The sequence below is a fragment of the Nicotiana tabacum genome, chromosome 11 (genome assembly GCF_000715075.1).
Source record: "Nicotiana tabacum cultivar K326 chromosome 11, ASM71507v2, whole genome shotgun sequence".
In the NCBI taxonomy this organism is placed as follows: Eukaryota; Viridiplantae; Streptophyta; class Magnoliopsida; order Solanales; family Solanaceae; genus Nicotiana; species Nicotiana tabacum.
Genome location: NC_134090.1, coordinates 30,755,460 through 30,780,195, shown reverse-complemented (window position 1 = coordinate 30,780,195; position 24,736 = coordinate 30,755,460). Strand labels below are relative to the sequence as shown.

The following is a 24,736-nucleotide window of genomic DNA, read 5'->3' as shown; positions in this document are numbered from 1 at the left end:
TATTGAAGTTCTTGTTAGAACTTCCTTTCTTTGGGACACCATTTTTACGGATCATCTTTTGAAATCTTTGAGTGAGATACGTCATGTCAGATTCATCATTACTTGAGTCACTGTGGGCAGCTTTGAGAACTAGGTTCTTCTCCTTCTTGGGGTCTCTTCTTTCAAGATCTTTCTTTCTCTTCATCTCATAAGTTTTGAGATTTCCAATGAGTTCATCAATGGTCAACTTTTATAGATTCTTGGTTTCAGTGATAACATTCACTTTACTTTCCGAGGAACCTGGTAAAACATTGAGTATTTTTCGGACTAGCTTATTTCTTGGGATGACTTCTCCAAGGGAGTGAAGCTCATTGATAATGGAGATGAAACGTGTGTGCATATCTTGAATAGACTCATCCTCCTTCATCTTGAAAAGCTCATACTCAGTAGTAAGCATATCGGTTTTGGACTGCTTAACCTGAGTAGTTCCCTCATGGGCAGTTTGGAGAGCTTCCCAGATCTCCTTAGCAGACTGACAAGTTGAGATGCGGTTGTATTCATCTGGTCCTTTGCCACAAACAAGAATCTACTTTGCCTTGAAATTCTTCTCAATAGCCTTTCTATTAGCATTCATGTAATCTTTTCTTGTTTTTGGGACTGTAACTGTTCCCTCACCAACAGTTTTTATGGGAACAAAAGGTCCATCACAGATTTCATCCCACAACTTTAAGTCCTCAGCCAAGATGAAGTCATGCATTCTTATTTTTCACCAACCATTATATTGGCTGTTGAATCTTGGTGGTCTATACGTTGATTGTCCTTCCTCGAAGTTTGTGGAACAGCCATGTAGATCTTTTTTAGGTGTTAACCTTTTAAAAAGAACCTGCTCTGATACCAATTGATAGAAATTAAGAATCCAATAAACTGTATAGAGAACCAGGTTATCTATCAGTTCCCATGGTAAGCAACAGACTGTAAAACCAAACAGCATAGGAAACCAGGTTCTCTCTCTATTCCCACAGTAAATCGGCAGTAAATAAAGAACACACGATATTTATGTGGAATACTCCTTGCTCAAGGGATTAAAAACCACGATCTACCCTAGTAGGATTTCAACTCCACTAAATAGAGAAAACTTCAGATTACAACATATTACAATCTAAGAATTAAACTATTAATCCCTCACCCCTTATAATAACTATATTCCAAGCCCTCTATTGCAAAGCAACAAACTTTGACTAACTCTAGTTAAGAAACTAAACCAAACAGTGGTTTAAATATGTCATACAAAGACACTTCTTGAAAGTAGTGTCGGATTACAAATGAAGACAAAATAAAAAAAGACTCAACAAACCTAAGAACTTAAGATATCTTCAATCTTTGGATCTGGTCCTTGAGGTTGCAACAACTTTATTCTTGAGAGAGGTGGTGGCTAGCACTTGAGAGATTTTATTCTTTTTGATTTGCAAGTGTTAGCGAGATGAAATCCCTTGCCTCATGTTGATATATGTGTGTGTGATGTCATCAAGGATGACGCAATAAAATGTCCTTTAGTTTGGCCTTAGCAAGCTACAACTGTGCTGCTGTACTATTGCCAGACGGTACAGTGCAACAACTTTTACAGTTGTAAAGTTGACTGTACGATGACCAGGGGAACTAATCCATATTTGTTCCCTCTGCTGTTCTCTTATATGATTTCGTTGAGAATGAACCAGACATCTAGTTATTCTGAATGCAAGGTAACTAATTGCATTAAGTTTCTTATCTGATTATCTCGTGAAGTTTGTCAAATCATCAAAACAAAAAACGCATAACTTATCAGTCTTATAGTTATTTCCTTATCTTATAGATTACAATGACCCATGCAAGGGAGGTGGAATATGTTACTAGACTTGGCATTGAGGTAACATGTTTGAATAATTCATATATTTTTCGCTTAAATAGTCTCATCCTTTTGAGGTGTAAAATTAGCAAACTTTTTTATCAAAAGCAAAAAGAAGGTCATCTCGAACAATAGCAGAAATATTGTTCTCGTTATTTTCAACTTTCTTTCCTTCTCTAATGTCTTGCTTCAACTTGTGGCAAAACCTTTTGATATGTACTTTCTTGCCATAGTGGTTGCATGTAATATTACGGTTTTTGGACATTGACTTATTTCTGCTTTTGCCTCTATTCCTCGAACCTCTTGTTCGTTCTATCTCTCCTACGGTCTTCTGTAATCAAAACATCTTCTTGTTAGGAAGAACCCTGAGATTTTCTCCTTACCTCCTTGTTCAACACACCACTCTTGGCATATTCCATGGTCACCTTACCACTAGAAACTTAATTAGTCAAAGAAACACGAAAGGTTTTCCAAGAGTCTGATAGAGTATTAAGAACCCAAATCCCTTGTATCTCATCATCAAAATTAACTCCCATTCAAGATAACTGATATGATTTTGCTGTCTGATAGAGTTATTATGATTCTGCTTGTATATGATTTAACTGCACGGGTTGATATGGTTGTCATGTTCTAGCATCGTCACTACTTTGCCGAGGTTAGGCTCGACACTTACTAGTACATGGGGCCGGTTGTACTGATACTACACTTTGCACTCTTTTGTGCAGATTTCGGTACCGGACCCGGTGAGTAGCTCAGGTAGCTGCCTTCAGTCCAGGGAGACCAAGGTAGATCTGCTGGCGTCCGCAGAGCCTGAAGTCCCCCTTCCCTATTTTAGCTTTCTGTTGTCTCTTTTCTTTTCGAGAGTAGTTGTATTCCCTTTTCAGACTAGTATTTATAGTAATTTGTAGATGTTCGTGAAGTTGTGACACCAGATCTGAGGGTAGACTTGTATGAGATTATTTGATCATGTTATAACTCTTCCGCATTTATCACCTGTTTAACGTTAGTTTCTATTTATAACTGTTTGGGATTGATTGTTGCTGTGTAGAACCCTAATAGTTGGCTTGCGTAGCTTTCACGAGTAGGCGTCATCATGACTCCCAAGAGTGGGAAATCCGGGTCGTAACACAAACATAAGTGGCAGACTAATACTTATCCCGAAATTCTCCCCTTAAACAAGACTCTCAAACCCCATATGACTACATTATGAATGCTACTGAATGAGAATAAATGATCCTTAATTTATGGAAGTACAAATATTTTCCTCCAGAAAAGGGACTAGCCAAATATGAGGGATTTATAATTTTCTTCTAAAAAGAAAAATCCAATTATGGTAAATGTGTTGCCCTTTCCTTCAATAGATAGAAAAATTAAATATGGTAAGAAAATCAGGATCTAACAATTCTCCTTCCTAGCTTGAATTTTCTGACAAAATAAACTTGATTCACCTTCTTCACTTAACCTTCAACATGTCTCATCTCCAAATCTCCACCATAAAGTTTTTGTTAACATGTGTAGCACCCCGGTCAAATCTCTCATACAAAAATTATAATTACCGTTAAATAGGTTGCAACTAGAAGAAACCTGCCAATATGAATCTATCTTAATCCTTGCTCTGATACCACTTGTTTGGACCAAAATAATCAGGTATCATGCGGAAGCTAACAAAGCAAACCTTGAATGACGATAAGTCAGACAACAAAAGAGAAATATACCAAAAGAGACACAAATATTTAATATGGTTCAGTCAATTGACCTACATCCACGGCCGGAGATGAGCAATTCACTATAAAAAGAGAGTACAAAATATCGAGAGAACAACCTCACAAAGAGGCAAACACAAGCGGCACACTAACACTTGTCCCGTAAAGTTCTCCCCCCTAAACAAGACTCTCAAACCCCTTATGGCTACATTATGGATGTTGCTGAATGAGAAGGAATAATCCTCAATTTACAGAAATCCAAACATTTTCCTCCAAGAAAAGAAACTAGCCAAATATGAGAAATTTATAATTTCATTCTAAAAAAGAAAAACTCAATTATGATAAACATGTAACCATTTCCTTCAAAAGATAATAAAACTAAAATGATAAAAAAAAATAGGACAAACACCTAACAAGCACCACATTTCAAAGGTGTGAATTTACGATTTTGGTTTTAGCATGTAGTAGTCATTTTTTGATGTTTCCCTTTAATCCATATTTTTTATGAGGATTCCTTAACCATTTAATTATTTTCTTCTCATGGACTATTTTCTTGGTTCAAGTAGTTAAAAGATTGCTGTACAATTGCTTATAGAGGTAAAAGTTTCACATACAAATCAGGTATATATTAACCTCCAACTGATAATTTTCTTTCCTCCTGAGTTTAGGTATATATTAACCTCCAGCTAATGATTTTCTCTCCTCCTGAGTCTTGAGCATTGGTTCACCTATGGCGACTAAGTCTCCAACTGGTAAAAAGACATTCCCACCCATGGACCGATACTACTAAAAAAAACTAGTTAAATTCATTCACAAAAATCGACCGAAATCGGTCAAAAATTAAAAAAAGCAATGGATTTCTGACCGCTTTTAATTAGTCGAAAAAATAATGGTCGCTAACGTGTTGCGATTGAAATCGGTCGAAATTTTCCGGCCAAAATCGGTTGATTTATTCAAATGTTGACTGACTGTCAAACTTCATTTACCGGCCAAAATCGGTCGGTATTAATTAAATTTTTTTATTTAATTTTCAAATACCGATCGAAATCGGTAGGAATTTTAAATAAATAATAATTTTATTTAAATATATAATTATTTGTAAACTGTAATAAATTTTTAGTTTATTTAAATAAATAAATTTAAATTCATAATTTCCGACTGAATTCGATCGAAATTTTGAATTTCTGGACAAAAAAAAAGATTTTCGATTGGTTTTCAATAATACTACCAACTAGAGTTTAAAACAACCAAAACAGTCCTAAAAAATTTCATCCATGATCATATAATTCTAAAAAATTAATACTCACTCCATTTCAATTTATACGAACCTATTCCCTTTTTGGTCCGATCCAAAAAGAATGACCCCTTTCTAAATTTGGAAATAATTTAGTTTCAACTTACAATTCTACCCTTAATAAGAAACATTTATAATCACATAAATACTCTGGATCCCTTTATGACTTGTTTAAGACCAAAAATTCAAAAATCTTTATTTTTTCTTACACTCCGTGCCCAATCAAACAAGTTCACATAAATTTGAACAGAGTGAGTACTATATTTGAGATAATATCTCATTACAAACTCCATAAATTAAAATACATAAATAAAATAAAATCTATGCGAAATGAAAGTCTAATCGAAATACAAGAATATTTATAATGTAATCACTTTGGCTAATAAATTTACCCCTGGAGAATTTTCACATTCATGTACCTGTGAAAAAAGAGTCATAATTTTAGTCATACTTTTAATATCACGATTCAGAAACAAATAATTAAACGTTAATCATAAAAATATATATATTAATTAGTGAAGCAAACAATAGAATAAGAAATAAGTACTGGTGTATAAACGACTTACTCGATGTTACACAACAGATATTTTCAACTCCTCTTTGGGTGCAAAATAACCACAAGAATTAAGAATAAGAAATGTCAAATTTTGAATACTTAACCTCTCAAGAATTCCAGAAACATGAACAAAATATCTTTAAATGTATTTCATAAAACTGAAAAAGAAACCACTACTACTACATAAACACAGTGAGATCCAATAAAGAAAATCAAACATTTTGAATTGTGGGTGTGAGAGAGGAAAAAAAGAAGAAGGGGGGAGGTGTGAAGATTATACAAAAGAAATAGAGGAGACGGGGGAGACGAAGGGGATGGGACTATAGAGGGGATGGAGGCGGCAGCACAGTATAGAAATTAAAAGGAGGGGATCTGGTAAAAATAGCACGATATAGCCAGTTTTCGGACTGGTTATTTAAAAATAGCCAACGTTTACGAAGTCAATAAAAAATAGCCATTATTTTGCTGCAACAGAGACCGGTCCAGCATAATATACTGGAGTTTGGTGCACCTATGTATGAACTCCAGCATATTATGCTGGACCTATATACTTTGCTGACTCCAGTATAATATACTGGAGCACCGATGCTCCAAACTCCAGTATATTATACTGGACAATTATACTTGCTGGAACTCCAGTATATTATGGTGGAGTTCTAATGTACTTATACTGGAACTCCATCATATTATGCTGGAGTTCCAGCATACTTATCCTGAAACTCCAGTATAATATGCTAGAGTTCAAGCATACTTATGCTGAAACTCCAGTATAATATACTGACGTATTTTTTGGGCTTTGAACAGTATTTTCGCTCAGATTTATCTTTACATGAAAAATGGTTAAATTTCGATTACTTTTAAAATTGGACTATTTTTAAACGACCAGTTGTAAATCTGACTATTTTTAAAATTCTCCCGGGGATCCGGGGAAACATAAAAAAAGGAAGCAAACTTACCGCCACTTTTTCGGTTCAACTTTAAAAAATAATAAAAACCCAAAAAGTTGATTTTTGGGTAAGTAAGTATTTTATGAGTAACAAAAATATTTTTACTAACCTTAAAAAATATATTGTTGGTAATTTATTTACACTTTAGCTTTATTATATTACCAAAAGATACCACAAGATTAAAACGTTTGCTAACAAGGATAACTCATGATTAAAATTTTTATTACACATATCAATTATTAAATCAAATTGTTAAAAGACAAAAAAATATTAAAATATAAAAAGTTATTCATATTTCACTAATTAAAAAAGAAAAGCTAATAAGTTATTAGTAAATTCATAACTAGTTATATGTACAAAAATTTAAACTCTAAACATAATTATAATTAAAAATTAAATTCTTTTAAATTTGATGGGAGATATCTACAATTGTTGCTTCATTCGTGGATTCAGTCTCCTAGTAACGACAACCCTTGAATTGATAAAGATTTTCGTCTAAACTTTAGCCAAATGGTATTTGATAGTAGCTTTTACTTGAAGGGCATTTAAGAGTTTAATAGCTCAGCCGAAGTAGTATTAGCAAAGTACTAGTGCTTCTTCATTATGATAATAAATGACTAGCAACAATAGTGAGAAATAATAAAATTACGTAATTTTTAGTAAGATTTTTGTAGATGGATAATTTTGCAAATAGTATATTATTATAATATTACATGTTGTTGTTATAGTGTCACGACCCAAAATCCTCTAAGGGTCGCGATGGCGCCGGACACCACTGTCAGGCAAGCCAACACCTAGAAGTTAATTAAATTTCCATTTTAGTATTTATTGAAACCATTCCTTTGATATAATAAACCATAAATAATGAAATTTATTGAAACAAGATGATGTTTTTAACAAACTTAATATTTGATAATCCCATAATCACCCCAGAACCCGGTGTCAAAAGTGCATGAGCTATTTCTAGGAAATCAAATGAAGTATAATAACTGTCCGGGATACAAATTGGACAGAAGGTAAATACTATACACTGAAAGAGACTATGCCGGCTGCGGGTCGCCTTGAGAGATGCAGCTCACCTAAGTCTCCGTATCATCCATGCTGCTATGCCCATTAGGCCGCTAGAGGTACATGTGCTTGTGTAACAAAAATGCACAACAAGATGTAGCATGAGTACAAAAACAACGTGTACTCAGTAAGTATCCCGTCTAATCTCGAAGAAGTAGAGACGAGAGGTCGACTTCTACACTTACTAGTGGTCCAATAATAATATACCAATAATATAGTAAATCGAGGATTTTCATAAAAAAAGGCTGTAACTCAATAACATGAGGCAAGTAAACAATTCTTTCTTTTATAGGAAATTCCCAAATTCATTTTCGTCATTTATACATTTATCTCAAGCAAGGGAGAAACAATTGCCAACGTTAATAAATTTCAAGGCAAGCAATACAAGCACGCGCAAGTCATGCCGAGGTCGTATAGCCCGATCCAACAAATATTTAAATCGTGCACTGCCAGAAGGTCGAATGGCGCGAACCATAGATGCATCTATTTAATCTACTGAGACGTTCGACCCATTCCACAATAGATAAACACATTCAAACAGTCAAATCAAGAATTAATCAAGGAGCAATTATTCAGAAAAAGGCAAGCTTCTCTTTTAAAAGTCGAGAAATGATGTCTAGCCTTTTTAGAAATTTATTTATACGTTCGATATGTTCTAAGTATTTTTAAGTTGACAACAAGGTTGCAAATATTACAAGTAAAGCATGATTTTGTGCCCGAGACTACCCGGACTTAAGCATAATAGTAGCTATACACGGACTCTCATCACCTCGTGTGTACGTAGCCTTCATAAATAGGAGCACATATCCAATTAATTCACCTATGGGGACAATTCCCTCTTACAAGGTTAGAAAGGAGACTCACCTCGCTCCGAAGTTCTATAGCCGGCATTCCACGCCCTTCCGAAGACTCAAATTGATGCACAACGCTCCAAAGCTAGCCAATAATTATGTAAACCCATTAATACATGTTTAATTACTCATAATAATCCAATTTATAACAGTCCCTAACCCCGATTGAAAAGTTGACAAAAATACCCTCGGGCCCATATGCCCAGATTCTGAAATTTTTCGAAGATAAAGTTTACCCATAACCTCACGAACTCAAATATGTAATTTACTCTTGATTTCATGACCAAAATCGTGGTCAAAATCTGAAAGTACCAATTTTCTAGGTTTCCCCTCAACCCAAGTTTCTACCAATTTTCATGCTACTATACAAAATTAATGTATTTAACTCAAAACTAACATAAACCACTTACCTCATGCTTGGTGGTGAAAATGATACCTCAAAGTTGCTCCAAAATCGGCTCCAATGGAAGAAATGGGATTGAAATGAACCCAACCCCCCATTTAAAAGAACCTGATTGCCTCAAACATTTCTGCACCTGCGGTCACTTGACCGCTTCTACGGTTCCGCAGGTGCAACCCACAATCCGCTTCTGCGGTCCTCCTCCAGGCCCTCAACTTCTGCATATGCGCCCTTCCTTCCGTAGGTGCGGTCCCGCTTCTGCGGAAAGATACCACATCTGCAGTCTCAGCCTAGCCCAGCCACTCCCGCTTTTGCGGCACCAAGGCCGCTTTTGCGGCTCCATACCTGCGGCCAAGACCTCGCAGGTGCGGTTACACCAAATGACACCAGGCTTCAGCTTTTTCTCCCAACTGCAATTCGATCCGTTAATCACCCGGAATCCACCCGAGGCCCCCAAGACCCTGTCCAAATACACCAACCAGTCCCATAATATAACACAGACCTGCTCGAGGCCTCAAATCACATCAAACATCGCCGAAATCATGAATCACACCCCAATTCGAGCTTTATGAACTTTATAACTTCAAACTTCTACGTCCGACGCCGGAACCTATCAAATCACATCCGATTGACCTCAAAATTTGCACACAAGTCATATTTGACATTATGGACCTACTCCAACTACCGGAATCGGAATCCGACCCCAATATCAAAAAGTCCACTTCCAGTCAAACTTCCGAAAAACTTTCAAATTTCTAACTTTGGCCAAATGACTCCGAAATGACCCACGGACCGCCAAATCCACTTCCGATTGCGCTCCCAATACTAGAATCACCGTACGGAGCTATTCCCAGACTCGGAATCCCAAACGGACATTGATAACACTGAAATGCACTTTAACCCAAACTTATGAAATTTTTCCAAAATGTTAGCTTCCACAATAGGCACCGAAATGCTTCTGGGTCATACAAAACCCGATCCGGACATACGCCCAAGTCCAAAATAATATTATGAACCTACCAGAACCTTAAAATCCCGATTCCAAGGTCGTTTAATCAAAAATCTAATCTTAGTCAATTCTTCCAACTTCAAGCTTTTGAAATGATAATTTTCTTTCCAAATAAACTCCAAACTTCCCGGAATTCAGTTCCGACCATATCTACAAGTCATACTGCCTGAAGTGAGGCTGCTTATGGCCTCAAACTACCAAACGATGCGCTAGAGCTCAAAACAATCGGTCGGGTCGTTACATTCTCCCCCACTTAAAACATACATTCTTCCTCGAACATGCTAAGAACTGCGCTGGAGTTGTCTGAAATCGCTGTTAAACACCTTGTGCACCTACCCGTGCTTTTACCACTCAGTTGAGTACATTAGCTCGATCAAATCTGAAGATATTCTCTTTTATTCAAGCACATAAGCTTAGAACCCAAATTTTAACTCCCAAAATTCTCTGCCAGACCCGCTGCCAACCTACAAACACCGTATCAATCACCACACGATGCACCGATACATGACTGCATACCTTTGCCGAATTCTCACCATGCACCACATCATCCACATGACCATAATAACATTCTCTGATCATAATAACCGACACTCCCCGAATCTGATGCTCACATGACATGTATAAGTGTTGTTCCAACTCTTACAATACTGCCACAACGGAAGAGACGTGTAGAAATTCATAACCAAATGCCGAGTCAACAAATCATTGAGGCTATACTCCTGACAAGAACCATTACCTCATTCTGAACCACCTAATGGTATTTGCTCTTTAATATACTTCATATAGTCCGATCGCACTGATCCTAGATCCAATAATCTTGTCTCACCCAGTACAAACTGCTCAGGCATCAAGCCACCCCTGACATGACCAAAAGTCTCATATGATGCCACAATGTGCCAATAAGCTATCAACTCGAATGTGATACATAAGGAAAACGAACCGTGGAAGGGACTACTCAACTCACGCTACTAATATGGACTTTTCTCAGAAAATGGAAAACAAAACACAAAAAAATTAGTATACAGAAAACTGTACTCAACATCATACTGTTGCGGTGTGCAACTCGATCCAAATAACATGCCCGTGGTAGCGTGCCACCTGTTCTGCACATAACATTCACACAAAGAGATACACACCGAGCTAAATTGCTCATTACTTAAAAAATACCGAATATCGGTCACAAGCACACTAAGTACATAATATCATCTCTGGGGAGACATATAGTGCCATAAGCTCACAAACTCAAGCACAACTGAGGAGCAATATATGTTCTGAAACTCAAGAGCTATCCTGTTCACATAACACCGTTGCTACGCGGAACTTCAACATATAAGAAAATTAACAAGCCGTTCACAACTTACACGACACAGTATAACACTTCATGAAATAGCCGACGACGAAACAACATCCCACGCTCGAATACTCCTCCATAAGGAGTGCTATGCTGAACTGAACACATCTGGCCCGATATAGAGCCCATATTCATATTTAAATCCACCCACCGACCTCAAGACGATTTTGATCGCACCGTACTAGGATAATAACCTTTCAAGGGTCCATAATAATCCCTCTTTCCCATGACTCAGAAGAACAACCATCATAACTAGAGTAAACCTCCACAGTCCACAATCCAATAAATCGAGTGCCCTTCAGGCATAAATTTTCAAATCAGCGATATTACCATAACCCTCACACTTGGTTTAAATTTCCAATCAATTAAATGACTACATGACACATTCATACAATCTCTTCGTGATACACTCTCCCACGACCTTCCACACCAGATAACAAGCTGGCATATCCATACCACCGGTCGCACTAATGTTGTAAAGCAAATCAAGAATCCAGAACCAGGATGTAAAGCCTCTTTCATAAACACCGGTCCCAGGTGACGCTGAAGATAATATCAGCTTACTCTAAACATTCAAATCCCTTTTTTTTCTCATTCAAGCTCGTGACATCCTAGCCCATACCGAACCGCAACCTTGATCCTCACTTTTCATACCGCTCGCTGCACCCATCATGCCAATATGTGATAGTATAAGAATTACATCATAGTTTCCAAACCACTAATAGAGTATACACTCCATCATACATAAACCTTTCACTTGACTCATTCCAAGGGAACCATAGCAACACACGAGTAACTTCTCATCACCGTAGGACATTCAAATCCTCAAGTAGTGGTCTGAACCACCATAACCCTTCCGGGATCCGCCTACACATAACATGACATAATACTTGAATATTCCCAAACATATCAATTACGGTGGCCGTCAAGCCTCGCACGTACCATCACGAATCACATGCATAACTCAATCACGCTGAAGGAACTGATCGCTACCACCAATATGCCAATTCAACCATGGCTAACCAATCTAACTTCTTCTAATTTATCCTTAATCGCCTCAGAAATAATAATAACTCCATTCAACTCATAAAAAACTCAATCCCCACTCCTCCCGAGTGGCCTTGTATCACGAGACCACGCTATCTCAAATTCCACAAACGTCTCATACCCTCCTTGTGCGCATATTCACATCTTCATCTGATATACCCATTTTGATGATTCCTCTACAAATCCGAAGTCATTCTCTTTCATTCCACCAAAGCTACACTATAAGCCGAAGATATCATAGAACCTTCCAAGCCTCCTTTCATAATCCGCTACAAAGCTCGATTCTTAACCATACTTATGGACTCGAAATCCTTAGGCACCATGCCCTAACCTTTAAATCCACTAGGACCGTTATTAAGAGTCACCTAGTCTGACTTGGTCCCAAATATAACCAACTCCAAGACTCTTCTAGCACAAGAACACCCTCTCAACGAAGCACCCATAACTACACGAAGCGTAAATACTGGACCTTCCCCAAGCCTGAACATAATTGATAAGGCCATTTATGGCACACACCTCTCGAACCATTTGCTCAAATTACCACTTATATTCTTTTCCCTTAGCTGAAATAACTTGCCCTTATGACGATAGTCAGAAGCCTTACAAGTAGATAACTATGCACCCAATCGTAGGCGGTGGGACTCCCCCACTTAGCTTGAAGCCATCATTACACAACTCTAGAACCCACCAAGATTCTTTCTTCATTGTTGACATGATCTTGCACAACTACCCCGCCAACTTCCTTGAAATCCTTCTGTTCGACCTTTTTATCTGATAGCCAGTAGAATCCTTTGCAGAAGCTTTGTCAACACCACACGACCGCTGATCTTCTCACAGGATATAACCTACCTATGGAAATTACATGCCGGCATCTCCCAACGACGTTGCACTGCATAATTACTATGAAATGCGCATTCCAACCTGAGCCCATGCTCGTTTGCTAGCTGTACAAACCCATTCACTCCTCATGGACATCAACTAAATGTGAGACAATGTCTTCCAATTCAAAGTCATGTTGTATCCTTCTTTATATCAAGAAACTCCTTTCTACCATATCTAATCTCCCGCTGCATAATAGGCGATATTTCAAATAAAGCCCGTGGACCAAATCACCGTCCACCAAAATTCCCAAATCACTCTAAAAGTTTCCTCAAGGTGTATAGTTATCCTGCCACTGAACCCATATGCTACTCTTCCACTCTCCCACTTTGGGAAACCACACTTCTTTAAGCAACTACTCGGTTCCTATTTTTCCACACTAGGCCTTCTAGAAGTTTAATCACCACGAGACGCTCCCCACATGTCCCTCCTCGTCCTTTGCTTGCCCAGTTGTTGCCTTAAATCAATATCTAGCTCCATAGCACTTGCACCAACAGATCGCTACTACTTTAAACCCTTCCAAAGATCATCTTTCTCGAGCCGTCAACATTAGAAATACCTATTCGATCCAGAACCTCCGCACCCCGTGATCTCTGATAGCCATTCCCTGACACCATCTCACAATACCCTGCCTAAAGGCGAATTGAAGAAGATCATAACACCGACAAACTTAACATATTCAATCGAGGACGTCGACGCCGCGTCGCCGATGAAAATTCCACTGTACTTGAAAACACTAAGGCTCATTATTCTATCAACCCAAACCTGATCATTCTTAGCCCGATTGCCTTTCCTCTGTCGGAAATAAAATACCGAATCTCGGAATCATGCACTGATTAAACCTCCCTTCAAATCATTCACTGCCCCAACATATAGGCAAGCATCCTACCATCACATCAATACTGCGCGACAACTGCTCATAAGCATCATGGCAACTTGTGCCTGGACTCAACGCTCTCAGAAGTACAAATACTAAGCTGAAGCGACAGAATATCATTCCATACGGCGACGACAATAGCTCAAACAACCATGCAAGGAAAAACATCTCGCACCACATTCGTAGTACCATTACAATTACTCACTCGACGATTCATGACCAGCGCTTTGCGTCGCATAAGATTGAGTAGGAAAGAAACAAGGGCATAAGCCTCAAAGGAAATCAAATCGGACGATGAGGAATCAAGAAGGGAAGTGCTCTTAATAGTCCTGTAGCCTTTCGAAGAGAAGTACATACGTCTTCGTACCGATCCGCAAGACTCTACTACCAACACCCAAAAGTTAATTAAATTCCTAATTTAGTATTTATTGAAACTGTTACTTTGATACATTAAACCATAAATAATGAAATTTATTGAAATAAGATGATGTTTTTAACAAACCTAATATTTTATAATCTCATAATCATCCCAGAACCCGGTGTCACAAGTGCATGAGCTATTTCTAGGAAATCAAATAAAGTACAATAACTGTGCGGGATACAAATTGGACAGAAGGTAAATGCTATACACTAAAAGAGACTGTGCCGGCTGCGGGTCGCCTCGAGAGATGCAACTCACCTAAGTCTCTGTATCATCCATGCTGCTATGCCCATTAGGCCGCTAGAGGTACATGTGCCTGTGCAACAAAAATGCATAACAAGTATAACATGAGTACAAAAACAACGTGTACTCAGTAAGTATCCCATCTAATCTCGAAGAAGTAGAGACGAGAGGTTGACTTCGACACTTACTAGTGGTCCAATAACAATATACCAATAATATAGTAAATCGAGGATTTTCATAAATAAGGCTGTAACTCAATAGCATGAGGCAAGTAAACAATTTTTTCTTTTATAGGAAATTCCCAAATTCATTTTCGTCATTTATACATTTATCTCAGGCCAGGGAGAAACAATTATAAACATTAATAAATTTCAAGGCAAGCAATACAAGCACGTGCAAGTCATGCCGAGGTCGTACAGCCCGATCCAACAAATATTTAAACCGTGCACTGCCAGAAGGTCGAATGTCGTGAACCATAGATGCATCTATTTAATCTACCGAGACGTTCGACCCATTCCACAATAGATAAACATATTCAAACAATCAAATCAAGAATTCATCAAGGAGCAATTATTCAAAAAAAGGCAAGCTTCTCTTTTAAAAGTCGAGAAATGATGTCTAACCTTTTTAGAAATTTATTTATACGTTCGATATGTCTAAGCATTTTTAAGTTGACAACAAGGTTGCAAATATTACAAGTAAAGCATGCTTTTGTGCTATAGGTGATGGATGTGATAAAGAATTCTTACTATATACTTTGTGCATATACGAATTCTTGAATCCCATGAATACATCACAATACTAATTTGCATTTTTTAGATCCTCCTGTTAAAATTTCTAATTTAATTAAACTTACGTTTTAAATTAGGTTAGCATTTTTCAAGAAGTAATAAAATCATAATTATCAAAATTTCAAAGATAAATGAAAAATAAAAAATATATTTAACGTAAATAAAAAGGAAGTCAACTTTTCAAAAAGGAATAGATTGTATTCAATTCCTAAAATCTATTTAGGTAGAATAGGAGAAGCAAATCATTGTGATGATGCCAAGTATCACTATAAAAACTGAACAAATGATAATATTTAGGACAAACAATAGTGTGATAATAATAAAATTTAGGACGAACATCGCGCTGGGTTCTAACTGTAGTGTGATAATATAAAACAAGTACATTCAAGGAGGGATGAAATTATTTCAAAAATTATGAAAATAAAAAAGAATTAAATTTTTAGTGACGAAAGTATTTTCGTATTCAAATTATGATTAATTTTAAGACAAATAATAATTTGTCACAAATTGTCTATTACATTAGTGACGAAACTAATTTGTCGCCAATATCTTTAATTTTGTGGCTAATGTTACTTAATATTTGGCGCCAAACCATTTTTTTGGTGGAAAAATTTAGTAGACAAAACTTTTGTTACAAAATTTATGTTTCACCACTAAAAGTATGTCCCTCATGTATTCAAGTACGGGTGTAATTTTTGTTACAAATAGTCAATAACTAGTGACGAATTTTCAATGATAGTTAATAGTTTCGTGGATTAAATAGAGACAATACTATGATTGTCACTAATTGTTTATGCTTTAGTGACAAAAACTAAGGTCACCAAAATTATAAAATTTTATGGCTAAATTTTACACAATTTTACTACAATTTTTAGTTTGTCGCCGTTTAAATTGCATACTTCCAGTGACAAAACTTATTCGTATCCAAAATGTAATTAGTTTTAAGACAAATACTGATTTGTCAAAAATTGCCCGGAACATTAGTGACGAAACTAATTTTTCACCAATACCTTTAATTTTGTGGCTAATATTACTCAATATTTGGCGCCAGTCCATTTATTTGTTGGGAAACTTAAGTAGACAAAATTTTTGCTACGAAATTTGTATTTCGTCACAAAAAGTATGCCCCTCATACATTTAAGTACGAATTGTTATTTTTGTCATGGAAAATGAATAATTAGTGACGGATTTTTCTATTGTAGCTAATAATTTCGTGGTTAACGAACTTAAATTTCAACTAAAATATAACTATACTCACCCGTAACCCGTCTGAATATTGACCCACTCCGATTTTAAAATACAACTCTCTCTCTCTCTCTCTGCCTTGTTGCTACTTGGGCGGAATTCACCGACGGATCCGCCGGAAATAGCAATGTACACAGTAGCTTATCTCATTTACAAATTATGAGTAGAAAATTCTTTTATTTTACTAGACTTAACACAGTAATCTAATCGAGAAAATTGAATCCATGGTAACAATCAAAATAAGAAAACAAATACTAGTGAAGAAATTATCTATAAAAATTGTTAACTATTATTAGTACATCATATGAACCCAGTGTGTATGAAATGTGACAATTGCACAATACCGATATTTATATAAAGGTTGACAAAAATCGACCGACTTCGGTTGGTAATATTATTAAATTTATATTTTAATTATTTTAAAATTATATTTTCAACCGAACTCGGTCGGAAATGTTTGATTATAATTTATTCCGATTGGTAAATTAAATATATATAATTTTTGTTGTAGTAAAACCAATTGTCTTGGGCGGGAAATCATAATTTCAAATATTCTGACCGAAATCGGTTGGAAATTTTGAAAATTTTTAATAAAAAATTATTTCTGTAGATTATATACAAGTATGACCAGGTCTTGGTCTGTCACGACCCGAATTTCTCACCGTCGGGACCGTGATGACGCCTAACATTGAACTTACTAGGCAAGCCAACGTTACTGATTAGTTTACCTTTTTCCTTTATCCTTTAACAATTTATCAGTTGATATGAGATAATCAGCGGAAAAAAAATGCGGAAGAACAGAATGTAACAATTTAACTTATCACAAATACAAAATCCATAATAAAAATCTACCCAGAATTGATGTCACAATTTCACGGACTGTCTGCGAATACTACAAACAATGGTCTGAATAAAGGAATACAAATCTATCTCAAAAATAGATAAAATAGAATAGAAGCAGGATAGTAGGGGATGCCAAGGCCTGCGGACGCCTGTATGACTACCTCGGGCCTCCACTGGACTGAAGGCAACAACCTCAATCTACTGTTCGTATGGTCCACTATCAGGATCTGCACAAGAGTGCAGAGTGTAGCATCAGTGCAACCGACCCCATGTACTGGTAAGTGTCGAGCCTAACCTCGGCGAAGTAATGACGAGGCTAGGACACGACCAACATCATAAACCTGTGCAGTTAAACAATATCTAATAGAATAATAATAATAGAAGCTAATATAAATTTACGCGAAGGGGCAACATGCTTTGAGGGATACCAGAATAAGGAAACACAGAGATAACGGAAACGAAACAATTAAGGCACTTGAACCGCTAAAACAAAATAATCACAGTACAGAAAAATAGATACACGACATCACCCTTCGTGCTTTATCACTCTTCCTCACCATGTGAATAATAGGAATGTGCACGGCATCACCCTTCGTGCTTTATCTCTCTTCCTCACCATATGAATCAATGTAAATGTGAATGTGCACGACATCACCCTTTGTGATTTATCACTCTTTCCTCACCATATGCATAAGTATGAATGTGCATGGCATCACCCTTCGTGCTTTATCACTCTTTCCTCACTCAAAGAGTAGAAATAATAACATCCCGGCAAAGGAATCAACAATAGAAACAAATACATCCCGGCAAGGGAATCAACTATAACCAATAAATTTCAACGGTTAACTTCGCAAAACAAACCTCAACTTGAGCCAATACTCAACAATGGTTACCAAGAAAATACCATCAACATGGATAATCATCAAGTTAAGCATGAATAGTAGTACATAATAAGAATCACAACGGCCACAGTTTAAGACTCACGGGCATACTAGACACCAACGTATAGATACTCGTTATCACACCTATACGTCGTACACAACATTAACACGTAGAAAATAAAACACAACACCTATTCCCTCAAGCTAAGGTTAGGCCAAACACTTACCTCGATTCCACGACCACCAATCAAGCCTCAAATACCGCTTTCCCTCTAGATTTCACCTCTAATTCACTTGTATCTAGTTATAATTAGCTTAATAACATCAATAAATACTAAAGAACTCCAACCCAATGCTTAATTATAGTTTTCCCAAAATATTTCCCAAAAGGTCAAAAATCGACCCCGGGCCCGCTTGGTCAAAACCCAAAGTTCGGACCAAAACCCGATTACCCATTCATTCCCGAGCCCGGATATGCAATTGGTTTTGGAATTCGACCTCAATTGAGGTCTAAATCCCAAAATTTCACCCCAAAACACCCAATTTGCCAAGAAAATCCCTAGATTTTGTGATGAAATCTTGTAAAAAGATGAAGTAGATTGAAAGAAATGAGTTAAAAGTTGTTTACCTATAATTTGGGGAAGAACGTTTCTTTGAAAAATCGCCTATGGGAGCTTAGGGTTTGAAAATTTGAAAGAATGAGTTGAAATCCCGTCTATGTTATAATTTACACAGTCACAGTTATCACATTTGTGATAACAGGTTCGCAAATGCGACCAAAGCATCGCAAATACGAAGCTTAGATTGGGCTGCTAACTTCGCAAATGCGGACTATTGTTCGCAAATGCAGTGACTGCTGGAGTCGCAATTGCGACATTGAACTTCGCAAATGCGAAGGTCCCCCTCCCTGACCTCTGATCGCAATTGCGATGGATCTTCGCAAATGACGCATTTGCGAGCCTGTAGATCTGCAATACTATAGCTATTTCCTTTAAGTCTCAAAATACTCCGTGACCTATCCAAAACTCACTCGAGCCTTCGGGGTTCCAAACCAAACATGCACGCTAGTCCAAAAATATCATACGGACTTTCTCGTGCGATCAAATCATCGAATAACATCAACAACTACGAATTTAGCATCAAAATCAATGAAATTCTTAAGAACACCTAAAGTTACTATTTTCAAAACCGAGGGTCCGATTTATATCAAATCAACTCCAATTCTTACCAAATTTCACAGATTTGACTTAAACATTATTTTAAACATGTACCGGGATCCAAAACCAAAATACGGGCCCGATACCATCAAGAACACACACCATTTCATTTCGAAAAGTCTCTATATTTTCTAGCTAACAATTTTCTTTAAAAAATTCGTTTCTCGGGCTAGGGACATCGGAATTCAATTCCGGGTATATGCCCAAGTCCCATATTTTTCTACGGACCCTACGGGACCGTCAAATCATAGGTCCGGGTCTGTTTACACAAAATATTGACCGAAGTCAACTTAAATTCAATTTTAAAGGCAAAATTAGTATTTTTCTCAAATTTTTCACATAAAGGCTTTCCGGATATATGTCCGGACTGCGCATGCAAATCTAGGTGAGACAAAACAAGGTTTTTAAGGCCTCGAAATACAGATTTGACTGTTAAAACAAGAGATGACCTTTTGGGTCATCACATTCTCCACCTCTAAAACAACCGTTCATCCTCGAACAGACATAGAAAAGTACCTGAGTCGGTGAAAAGACGGGGGTATCGACTCCGTATATCAGACTTGGACTCCTAGGTAGCTGCCTCAACAGGCTGACCTCTCTACTGAACACTAGCTGAAGGGTAACTCTTCAATCTCAACTAACGAACCTGCTAGTCTAGAATCGCTACCGGCTCCTCCTAATAGGTCAAGTCCTTGTCCAACTGGACAGTGCTAAAGTCTAACACATGGGATGGATCGCCGTGATACTTTCGAAGCATGGACACATGAAATACTAGATGCACTACTCATAAACATAGCGGCAATGCAAGTCTGTAAGCCACCTCCCCACTCGATCAAGGATCTCAAAAAGTCCGATGAATCTAGGGCTTATCTTGCCCTTCTTCCCAAATCTCATCACGCCCTTCATGGGAGATACCCGAAGCCACACTCGCTCTCCAACCATGAATGCCACATCACGAACCTTGCGGTCAGCATAACTCTTCTGCCTGTACTGAGCTGTACGAAGCCTATCCTGAATGATCTTGACCTTTTCCAAGGCATCCTGTACTAAATCCGTACCTAACAGCCGAGCCTCTCCCAGTTCAAACCACCCAACCGGCGACCGACACTACCTACCATATAATGCCTCATAGGGAGCCATCTGGATGCTCGACTAGTAACTGTTATTATAGGCAAACTCTGCTAATGGCAAGAACTTCCGAAGTCAATAACACATGCTTGGAGCATATCCTCCAAAATTTGAATAGTACGCTCGGATGGTCCGTCCATCTGGGGGTAAATGCTGTGCTCTACTCGACTCGGGTACCCAACTCACACTGAATTGCCCTCCAGAAATGCGAGGTAAACTGCATACCCTGGTCAGAAATAATAGACACGGGCACACCATGAAGGTGAATAATCTCCCGAATATAGATCTCAGCTAACCTCTCTAAAGAATAAGAGACTACCACAGGAATGAAATGCGCTGACTTAGTCAGCCTATCCACAATAACCCATACTACGTCGAACTTCCTCTAAGTCCGTGGGAGCCCAACAACGAAGTCCATAGTGATACGCTCCCACTTCCACTCAAGAATCTTAATCTTCTGAAACAAACCACCAGGTCTCTGATGCTCCTACTTTACCTGTTGATAATTCAAACACCGAGCTACATACGCAACAATATCCTTCTTCATCCTTCTCCACCAATAGTGTTGCTGCAAGTCCTGATACATCTTAGCGGCACCCGGATGAATAGAATACCGGGAACTATGGGCCTCCTCTAGAATCAACTCACGAAGTACATCTACAATAGGCACACAAACTCGACCCTGCATCCTAAAAACTCCATCATCTCCAACTGCAACCTGTTTGGCATCTCCATGCCACACTGTGTTTCTAAGGACAAGCAAATGAGGATCATTATACTGCCGATCTCGTATATGCTCAAATAATAAAGAACGAGCGACTGTGCAAGCTAGAACACGGTTGGGCTCGTAAACATCCATCCTCACGAACTGATTGGCTAACACCTGAACATCCAAAGAAAGCGGTCTCTCACCGACTAGAATATATGCAAGTCTGCCCATACTGGTCGACTTCCTGATCAAAGCATCGGCCACTATATTGGTCTTCCCAGAATGATACAAGATGGTGATATCATGGTCTTTCAACAGCTCCAACCACCTTTTCTGCCTCAAATTTAGCTCCTTCTAATTGAACAAGTATTGCAAACTCTTGTGATCTATGAACACCTCACATGACACGCCGTAAAAATAATGCATCCAAATCTTCAGTGCGTGAACAATGGCTGCTAGCTCCATATTTTGAACTAGATAATTCTTCTCCTGAATCTTCAACTGTCGCAAAGCGTATGCAATAACCTTGCCATTCTACATCAACACCGCTCCAAGTCCAATACGATATTCATCATAATAAACTATATATGGCCCTGAACCTCTGGGCAAAACCAACACCGATGTCGTAGTCAAAGCTGTCTTGAGCTTCCAAAAGCTCGCCTCATACTCGTCTGACCACCTGAATTGGGCACCCTTCTAGGTCAACTTGATCATCAGGGCTGCTATAGATGAAAGCCCCTCCACAAACCGACGGTTGTCACACCCCTTTTTACCCCTCCAAGAGATAAGTGTAAAATAATTTAGTCTCCAGAGCTGTCACACCCCTTTTCTACCCCTCAAAATAATAATAATATGTGTATGAGCCAAAGAGTTTTTCCAATTAAAGTGACAAAATTTGAATAGGGATTATTTTATTTACAGAGTCGCCACTTGGAATTGATTTTTACTGGTGTTCCAAGTCACCTTTTATTCGAATCCCTATTTAAAGGAAGGTTTGACTCTATTATTATTGGTCTGCGAAAATAATGTCCGGGTAAGGAATTCTATTGACCGGGGAGAAGGTGTAAGGCATTCCCTAAGTCCCGTGGTTCTAGCACGGTCGCTTTATTGACTACATTTGGCTTGAATTAAACTTGGATAAACTGTGGTTTATTTGATTTTTATGCTTTTCTTATGTCCGTTTTTATTTATTTTTAAAAAAATTAAAGAAAAGATTTGAATAATCATCTACAACTTAACTAATGAGAGAAAATTATTGTTATGAGTACTAATTTAAAAGATGAGAGTAATGAGAGAAAATTATCAATTGACATTGCTTAAAACTAGTAAGATGTGGGCTTGTCTTGACATTGAATGAGACAACTCACTATTGGGTTGATGGAACTCACTCGCCCTACTTCTAAAGATAGATAGAAAAGGTTAGGGAGTCCCAGCTGCTGAGGTGGCGTAGTGACAGGTGAGAGCAATAACAACAAAAGCAGCGGAAGATCCTGCAGTAGTATATTCGGTAGTTTGCGGTGGAATAGATTCAAGCGTCCGGGCCAGTGGATCCACAGCAAATAGGCGTTGACTTAGTTGCTTTTGCAGTTTATTTTAATCCCGATGTTGATCCGACGCAACTTACCGGTGATAGTCGCAGCACCAGGAGCTTTCAAGGGAGGGGGCCAGGATCTCTAGTTCTGTTCTGGAATCAAAACTAAAAATCTAACTAAATAGGCAGCGAGCCGTTCAGATGAGACCCGAAGACCAGGAAGAATAAATAAGCAAAGGGAGGGGCTTCTTCCTTCAACAGAGGTAATGCTTATTCTTCTCCTTCCTGGTACTCTTGAATAAGGCAAGGCTTTTCCCTATTCCCTATCAAAAGCACTTTCAGTAGAAAAATGAATTCGTCTCAAATCAAAAGAAGAAGACTTTACTCTCAGACACTAGTTAGACGAGAATCCCTTGACTTCGCTTATGCCCTTATTTATGCAGTAAAGAAAGCAAGTGAGGCGGGCTAAGATTCCATTCGAAGTAACGTAACAGGATTCGATGTTGCACCATCTTCCATTCTTCTCCGGATTTACCCGGTGAGGGTGGAGCGTGTGAGTCAACGTTGACACTTTCAATGTGTGGATCATACCTTTGGCATCCTGGGACAGTAGCCCCAGGTACTGATGAAGTGACTCCCGGGTAGAGAAAGTGCTGGCAGAAAGGAACTCTCAAAGCATGGGGTTTCGACGCCCGCCCTCTATATTCCTTCCGTATCGAGACCTATCCCAGAAGTGGATATATATATGAATCCAAATCTGCCGAATCACTCATGTTATGATCTTCTACATCCTGGGTCTTCCCGTTCCGTCATCTGGCTTATGTTCTTCATGTAGCATTCAGACCGAATGACTCTATGAAATTACGTCGATACTTCCACATATTATGGGTAACGTAGGAGACATCTCTATTTTTCCCCCGGGGAATCTTTAGAATTCCCACTGCTTAACTTTCAATTCGCCTCTGAAAAGAAAAGAGAAAGCATCGAGTAAATGTGGAGATCTTCATTTCTTCAAATAATAATAATAATAATAATAATAATAATAATAATAATAAAAACTTAGCTTGGTGACAACAAAGGGACAAACATGGCTACAAAGGTTCAAATTTTAATATATATGCTCCTTTCAGACAACCAAATGCCCAGTGGAATTATATCTAATGCTTTGCAAAAATAAAAATAAAAATAATTAAAGATGCTTAACACAATTTAATTAACTAACATATCGTTATAACATTATCAAACATTCAAGAGCATATAAAAATGAATTACAATAGAAGGATAAAGCTACTAATATTTCCCAGCGTCATTATCTTTCATTCCAACTCGATTTTATGAGTTTACATGGTCCGAAAATTACTTGGACAGCAGAAAGAAGAACAAATACAGCAGAGTCAACTCTTTCCAAAATCAACAGTAGAACAATTAAACGGGCAGCAACAACAGCAAAAGACAGCGACAACCGGCAGATTCAAACCCAAGAAAATAAACTAGAAATACCCAGCAAAACAGTACAATTATGTAACTCCAGAAAAATCTTTCAAGACTACTCTATTTTCCTTAAACAAGTTTTTCACTTAAGAATCAACTCACAAAAGCTGCTAAGGGATATTATAACTACTGATTTTTTTCTCTTTATTATGTGTAGAGCTCCCTCCGTAAGATGGAGTGTCCTCCTTTTATATCAAAACAATCAGCTATTTCAAAAATTAAAAATCAATCTTTTTGACAGATTTTTCTATAAAATCTGCTCTTAAATTCAAAATGCCAGACTTTCTGGTTCAAATCTTGTCAAGTATTTCAAACAAAATCTGCTCTCCACTATTCAAAGACAGACTTTTATTCAAACACTGTCCAAAAGTCTACATTTTCTTACCAAACAAT

The 24,736-nt window shown here is 37.8% G+C and overlaps 1 protein-coding gene across 1 annotated transcript; it reads right to left on the bottom strand.

Annotated features, from left to right (window-relative positions):
• Window positions 1–229: 229 nt before the first annotated feature.
• Window positions 230–736, bottom strand: LOC107791347 (uncharacterized). The gene is made up of 2 exons (XM_016613390.1): window positions 575–736; window positions 230–511 (listed from the first exon to the last, which is right to left on the bottom strand). The coding sequence occupies exons 1-2, from the start codon at window positions 734–736 to the stop codon at window positions 230–232; spliced, it is 444 nt and encodes a 147-aa protein (XP_016468876.1).
• Window positions 737–24,736: the final 24,000 nt, after the last annotated feature.